The sequence below is a fragment of the Nematolebias whitei genome, chromosome 8 (assembly GCF_014905685.2).
Source record: "Nematolebias whitei isolate Nwh7 chromosome 8, NemWhi1, whole genome shotgun sequence".
In the NCBI taxonomy this organism is placed as follows: domain Eukaryota; kingdom Metazoa; phylum Chordata; class Actinopteri; order Cyprinodontiformes; family Rivulidae; genus Nematolebias; species Nematolebias whitei.
Genome location: NC_056505.1, coordinates 2,148,914 through 2,156,286, shown reverse-complemented (window position 1 = coordinate 2,156,286; position 7,373 = coordinate 2,148,914). Strand labels below are relative to the sequence as shown.

General features: G+C 45.7%; 2 protein-coding genes across 2 annotated transcripts in view; both read right to left on the bottom strand.

The window, feature by feature from the left end:
* The window catches only part of snapc4 (small nuclear RNA activating complex, polypeptide 4), a 27,981-nt gene extending 24,558 nt beyond the window's left edge, over window positions 1-3,423 (bottom strand). Inside the window, exons 1-6 of the mRNA XM_037679980.1 lie at window positions 3,388-3,423; window positions 739-852; window positions 633-667; window positions 406-531; window positions 205-327; window positions 13-138 (exon numbers count right to left, since the gene is read on the bottom strand). Of these exons, the coding sequence (XP_037535908.1) occupies window positions 13-138; window positions 205-327; window positions 406-531; window positions 633-667; window positions 739-850 (522 nt within the window). The 5' untranslated portion in view covers window positions 851-852; window positions 3,388-3,423. The remainder of the gene's footprint in view (window positions 1-12; window positions 139-204; window positions 328-405; window positions 532-632; window positions 668-738; window positions 853-3,387) is intronic.
* A 1,493-nt stretch (window positions 3,424-4,916) lies between these two features.
* pomt1 (protein-O-mannosyltransferase 1) overlaps window positions 4,917-7,373 on the bottom strand; it is a 6,367-nt gene continuing 3,910 nt past the window's right edge. Inside the window, exons 14-19 of the mRNA XM_037679979.1 lie at window positions 7,203-7,323; window positions 6,553-6,650; window positions 6,356-6,469; window positions 6,150-6,276; window positions 5,903-6,080; window positions 4,917-5,787 (exon numbers count right to left, since the gene is read on the bottom strand). Of these exons, the coding sequence (XP_037535907.1) occupies window positions 5,616-5,787; window positions 5,903-6,080; window positions 6,150-6,276; window positions 6,356-6,469; window positions 6,553-6,650; window positions 7,203-7,323 (810 nt within the window). The 3' untranslated portion in view covers window positions 4,917-5,615. The remainder of the gene's footprint in view (window positions 5,788-5,902; window positions 6,081-6,149; window positions 6,277-6,355; window positions 6,470-6,552; window positions 6,651-7,202; window positions 7,324-7,373) is intronic.

Below are 7,373 nucleotides of genomic sequence, written 5' to 3'. Positions count from 1 at the left end.
TGTGTGTCTCACCAGTCCTGTGAGTTTGTCCCTGAAGTACGGTTTCAGGAAGCTCCCCAGGAACATCTTGGTTGGATGCTGAAGGGACGAGGTGGTTCGGTCTTTGTCTGGTCCATACAGCTGAGACGTGATGTCCCTCTGAAGAGACGTCCCACATCATCACCTGCTCTCCAAGGGTTACTCCGGGTGTGTGTCTGCGCTCACCTGCTGTGTCTGGTTGTGGACCAGGAGTGTCTCCAGGTGGTCTAGCGTCTCCTGAACAACCTGCTGGTAGACCAGGTTCAGCTGAAGACACGAGTCCACGGACTCTGACAGACCGAGGTCACTCTAGGGACAAAAGACGATGAGACAACACCTGCATGGAATACACACTCAGGTGCAAACACACACCTGACAGGTACCGACCTCAGCACTGGAACTGTCCTCGCTGGACACACTTATTGGACTGTGCGGTCCCAGCATGTCCTCCAGATTCTGGATTGCTGTCTGGATCTTCTCCTTCTGGGCCAACAGGTCAGCTGGACACTGGACCTGGACACACATACACACACACACACACACACACACACACACACACACGCTTGTGTATTTGCGAGGACTCATCCTCAGCTTTAACAGGTCCTCGTCCTTACCTGTCCCAGCTCGTCCTCGCTGTCTGAGCCATCATCTGATGAAAGAGACACAAAGTCTCAGACAGACACAGATACAACAGAGACAAACAGAAGTACAGACAGGTACCTGTCTCACTGCTCAGCATGTCCAGTTCATTCTGAGTCACAGAGAGACTCTGTTCCAACTCGTCCACCTGTCTCTGGATCCTGTCCCTCTCAGCTGACAAGGACTCTGACATATCTGAGGAGAGAGACAGACAGGCAGGTCCTGGTTTAGAGACAGGTCTGAGGTCAGACAGTAAGGTCTCCTGGTTGCTCTCGTGTTTGGTTCTGGTATCATTCTTAGTTTTTTAAGTCACAGCTTGAGTTGACAGATTATATGACGTCACAGCGAGAGGGACAAATGAGGACAGAGACAGAATAATATTTTGATGAAATGAGAAGACAGACGGTTTGAGAGGAGTGAAGGAAGTAAAGAGAGAAACCGTCTCTAAACAGAGGAGGCAGCCTCAGACTTCAACTGTCAAAAACTTATAATGCAACTTTAGGACTATAGTTTCACACCTGATGGACCAGAGGGGCCTCGTCTGTGAATTAGAGGAACAAAGACCTTAAGAAACCCCTAGTGTGAGGTGTGATAGGTCAGTCTGCATGTGTGTGTGTGTCTTATCTCACTCAGCCTCTGAACCTGAACCCCTCACTCTCTGCTCTTTGAATTGAAGAGCTCCTCAGATGAGGAGCGAAACGTGTTCTGTTACAAATAAAGTCCAGCTGTTTTTGTACTGAAGGTTTTTGGACTCACTGGTTAGTGGTTTTCTTAAACTACACATGTTCTTGAGTTCCTTCACATTGTGAGTGTTTAAATGTTCTTACTGTCTCTATGAACCACAGCCCTGAGTGCTGCTGGTGTTTACTTCCATTTGATTTCACCAAACGTTTAAATGATCACGATCATCAGGATTTATTTCCAGCCACATTTCTTCCTGGAAGACGATGGGTCCCCACTGTCCTTCCAGTTTTTAATAATGTGTTGGACAGTTCTTCACCCAGTTTTAGTTTCTACAATCTCCTGAGATGTTTCCTCTGCTTGATGCCGATGATTTGACTCTTCTCAACCAGACGGACATCTTCTCCACGACCACCATGAGTCTTTCATCATGTTGTTGAAGAAATGAGAACTGGGATTAAGACTTTCCTTCTTGATAAATCCTATAGTTAGGGTCGGCTTGTTATGCTGCTATAGACTTAGACTACTAGAGGACAATCAATCAACCTTTATTTCTACAGGTAAATCCCACTGAGCCTCGAGGACTCATTTACAAGAGAGACCTGATTTAACAAAGAAAGATGACAACAATGGACAACAGCAACAACAATAAACAGTTATAAAAACTCATACTGCAGGTTTTTATTTATTTTTTTACAAATAGGATGGCTAAAAGGAAAAGGTAACAAAAAAACAGCCCTTTTGTCTAGTTCAGTCCTCACTGAGGGAACACTGCAGGTAATGATGTCCTGAGAGCGCACGCTGTAGCTGCTCTGACCTCTGACAAACTGACCTCATGTTCTTTAAATGAATTGTTAAAATTAAATAGTTTTCATTTGATACTATTTCTATCTTAACATGTGATTCTTGACCTGCCATTGTGTATCTATTCCTACCAAACCCAGCCGGTCGAAGCAGATGGTCCTCTTGTCCTGATCCTGGTTCTGCTAAAGGTTTCTTCCTCATGAGGGAGTTTTTCTTTCCACTGTCGCCTTCATGCTTGTTCAACATGAGAGTTCAGTGATGGAGTTAAACTCAAAGCTGCTCCTCAGATAAATAATGTTAAATTATTATTTTATATTTGAATGTTTCCGTTCAATTATTATTTTATAGATGAATGTTTCTGTTCAATTATTATTTTATACATGAATGTTTCTGTTTATTATTTTATAGATGAATGTTTCTGTTAATTATTATTTTATAGATGAATGTTTCTGTTCAATTATTATTTTATAGATGAATGTTTCTGTTCAATTATTTTATAGATGAATGTTTCTGTTCAGTCCTGAGACGACTTCTGTTGTGACTTGGAGCTTTAGAAATAAACTGAACTGAATGGAATTAAGGAAATGTGGTCAGTTTGTCCTCCAGCAGTCTAAGCCTATAGCAGCAGAACTAAGGGACAGCTCAGGAAACCCAAGCTGACCCTAACTATAGGATTTATCAAAAAGGAAAGTCTTAAACTGGACAATGTGTCAGTCTCATGGACAGAAACTGGAAGTTGGTTCCACAAGAGAGGAGCCTGAGAACTGAAAGATCTTCCTCCCATTCTGCTGCTGGAAACTCTAGGAACCACAAGTAAACCTGCAGTCTGAGAGTGAAGTGCTCTGTTAGGAAAATATGGAACAATAAGATCTGTAATATAAGATGGAGCTAGGTTGTTGAGGGCTTTGTAGGTTAGAAGTAAGATTTTGAATTCTATTCTGGATTTGACAGGGAGCCAGTGGAGAGAAGCTAAAACTGGAGAGAGATGATCTCTCCCAGTAACTCCAGTTAAGACTCTGGCAGCAGCATTTTGGATCAACTGAAGACGTTTTAAAGAAGTATTTGTACACCCAGATAACAAACCATTAATATTAGTTGCAGCCATCATTGCAGTATTAATATTTAGAACAAATAAAAAGCTCATTTAAAAGTAGAAACAAATAAATATCTGTGTACTTAATCCTCCAGTTAGTGTACAGCAGTCCTGGACTGTTTATCAGAAGCTATTTAATGGACGTGTCGTACCTGCAGCTGCTCCGTTTGTCTCAACGTAGCTCTGACGTTAGCACATTACCCAGCAGGCTGTGCGGCCGGAGGAACAATCCAGCGACGTTTCCACGTTCGAACTCAGTTCGACAGTTCCGGGTCACCCGAACCGGGTTTAAGTCTTTAGTCCGTTGCTCAGAGCTCGACCATGTTAAAAACCAGAACAAACTGCGACCCACCGTTCAGATTATCTTTTTTTTTCCTCCTGCTTCAGGATTCATTTCCGTTTTTTTTTATAAAACTTTATTGTCAACATGATACGATCACAGCAATAGACTTGCATCATGTATACGCCGGCGTACGTAACGGCGCATGTTGTTGTGGAGTCTGCACGAGATTTAAAAAGACCAAATGTTCCGCTCGATCCAAAAACGGAACTGACCCACAACAGGGTTGTTAGAGAATATGAAGATTCTGCCATTTAACAGCTGAGCTCTTCTCTCCCTGCTCCTCACTTCCAGCCAGGTCACACACCGGGGACAAGAAAATGAGCGGACCCAAAGAGACCGCCAGACCCAGAGCCCTATAGATTGGTCATTGGTCTTTAAAGGGCTCTGGCCAGATCCAGCGTCTTCTCAGAGTTTTACTTTATTTATTTTATATTATTCCTGAATGAAGAGTGTTAACTGTTGGTGCAGGACATTTAACCATATCAATGAGTTTTATTCATGGTCCTGATCTGAATTATTTATTCAGAAAGCAATTTTTATAAATTATTTCCATTAAAGTATGCAACTATTCTGTTATAAATCTGGAATTTAAACTGGAAATTCTTGTATTACATGTAATATTCAATGTTAGTGTATTCATTATCGCATCTAACTTTGTGCACAACTTATTTTAATCACTTCTCAATCACTTCCTGGTCTGCTGCCTTCATACATCTCCTCCTACATGTCTCTGTGTGAGTGCAGCTACAGCGTGCGCTCTCAGGACATCATTACCTGCAGTGTTCCCTCAGTGAGGACGGAACTAGACAAAAGGACCTTCTCCTACTCAGCTCCTGTTTCCTGGAACATCTTGTAAAAAGACCTGAAGCTCTCGACCTTTGACCTCTCTAAGGTTGTTTTCACAGCTGATAGTCCGGTAGACTGGGTTCAGTTCGGGACCAATATTCATGACATTTTGTTACATTTGAGCTGGTCTGTTTACATTCACACTGTACTGGAACCACTGGAGTTCTCTTCTACTGGACCCAGACCTAGGCTTTAGCCCGGGCCAGAGTTCACCTTTTTGTTCCGTGACAGAGTTCGATGGTGCGTTCACACCTCCCCAAACGAACCGGACTTTCTAGGAAAACGAGCTGGAGTTGGATTAAAGCGACTAAACGGGGCTGGTGTGAACGCAGCCGAAGTGATTTTTAACAATTGCTAAGTTCATGGCAAAAACCAATGCAGCCTTGTTCCTGTTTTTAGTTTTCTACACCGCCTTATAATGTTATAATTGATTTTATTTTATTTTCCATCACTGCTTTTATTTACTTTTTATTTTATGCGCCTCTTATGGCTGTTAATTGTTGTCTGTACCTCATCTGTGTCTAACCTGCAGAAATAAAAGTTGAATGAAAAAGAATCACAGAGTGGAACATTTCAAGCTTTGCTCATTTTGATGAGATAACTTACAGATGGTAAAAAACTAAAACTGAACATGTGATATTTCTCTGAGTTGAATGAATCTTTGTAATTTGTGAGTTTCACTTTCTGAAGCGATTGACTAAACAAGTGAACTTTCTCCTCAAGAGGACGTCTGAGGCCTTCACAGGAAGTGGGTCAGGCCTCGTCCCGGGGAGGCCCGTAGGACAAACAGGAAGTGTCTCGTTCTTGTGTGTCTGCCTGAGAAAAGCTCTGGGGGTCTGAGGAGGAAGAAGAGACTTCAGCTCATTCAGCAGCTGCTGAGCCACAGCTGCCTCCAGACTGAGCAGCGTGCTCACAACCTGAGACCACTTCTGTTTGTCTCCGTCTCTCCTGCAGGGCTGGTACAGGATGTCCCGGTGTCTCCTGGTGTCTCCGTGTTTCACTTTGTCCCTGTGAGCCGCTGCGTCTCTAGCATTGAAGGTACAGGACGTCCCAGTGTCTCCTGGTGTCTCAGCATGTCTCAGTGTCTTTCAGCGTCTTCCACCGTCTCTAAGTGTCTCTCAACAGCTAACTGTCACCGTGTCCCATGGCGTTCATCAGCATCTTCCAGTGTCTCTCGACACCTCTCTGTCTCTAGCGGCGGCGATACAGGATGTCCCAGCCATTTCTCCACTTCAGCGCCTGCAGCTGATTGGCTGTCAGCTCCGGGGTGCCGTAGGTCAAAGGGCAGAACGTCCAATAGGACAGGAAGATGGACAACAGAACAGCTGAAGTGCACACAGAGAGCGCACGTCGGTGTGTCCCCCTGCTGCAGACAAGCACACACACAAATTAACTGTTTGACTCCTGAACGAGCCCCCACTAAGACCCCAGCCATAAGCAGGAAGCAGCGTTTCTGCTGGTTGTTGGTGTGTGCGTACCTGAGCAGGTGTGTGTACATGTGCTCCAGCAGAGCAGGGCTCAGCAGGTACAGGTGACACAGTGCAGGCAGGTAGTGATACAGGAAGAGAGTTCTGTCCATCAGCAGGAAGGGAACGAAGTTCACCGACCAGCCGCCGACACACACGCAGCCCAGAAGCACAAACTGCTGCCACACACCTGAAAACACACACACGGGGTCAGCACGGATCAGAACCAGCTTTGACACCAGAACCTCAGAGCCTCTACCATCAGGAAGGTCTTTGAAGCCCCGCCTCCTCCTCAGCAGGTACACAGCTGCCAGCAGCTGATAGGCCAGCAGGCTGAGGTGGGCTGCGCCCCACGACAAAGGGTTACCAATCAGGTGGATCTGAGCCTGGAACACAAGAGCCAATCAGAGAGCAGAACTGGATTCTGTCTCTCTGTGTGTGTGTGTGTGTGTGTGTGTGTGTTACGTTGGTGGCAGCGTGCAGCCAGTAAGCGATGTTAGTTTCCATGGTGATCCACTCAAAGGGGGCGGAGCTGTATTTGTGCTCAGACACTTCCTGCTTCATCGTCAGCATCTTTCGCTGCAGTGACATCACATCATGACATCATCAGAGCATCTCATTACTGATTGGTTGATGAGTTGATGATGTGTTCATGATTCTACCTGCAGCTCCACAAACTTTGCCCAGAAGGACATTTTCCTGTCGACGTCAATTAGAGTTGGAGAATGAAGCTCCGCCTCCCGCTCCTTCTGCTCCTGACCTGCAGGTGATGCATCATGGGATACCATGATGTCACAACATTCAGCTCAACTAACCTCAGCTTTCCAGAAAGTTAAATCTGGTCCTCTTGAATGTCCAGAGGACCAGATTTAACTTTTTTGGATTTTTATACCTGGATTATTGAGCATGAGGATAACCTGAGCTTTGTTTTCACATCTGAGAGAAAAACTCAGCAGACAGACAGGAGGTGAAGGCAGACAGACAGGAGGTGAAGGCAGACAGACAGGAGGTGAAGGCAGACAGGCGGGAGGTGAAGACAGACAGGCGGGAGGTGAAGACAGACAGGCGGGAGGTGAAGACAGACAGACAGGAGGTGAAGACAGACAGGAGGTGAAGACAGACAGACAGGAGGTGAAGACAGACAGGCGGGAGGTGACGACAGACAGGCGGGAGGTGAAGACAGACAGGCAGGAGGTGAAGGCAGACAGACAGGAGGTGAAGACAGACAGACAGGAGGTGAAGACAGACAGACAGGAGGTGAAGACAGACAGGCAGGAGAAGGAGAACGTGGAGGAGGAGTTGTGGATCGTACTGGTTCCATATCGGTGCTCCTCCACGGTCCAGCCCAAACTGCTGCTGTGAGACTTCAAGTGTTTTTCTGCTACGACCTCCAGCTGATGGAAACCCCAGTCTGGAAGAGACGCACCGCTCAGCTGCACACACACACACACACACACACACACACACACACACACACACACAC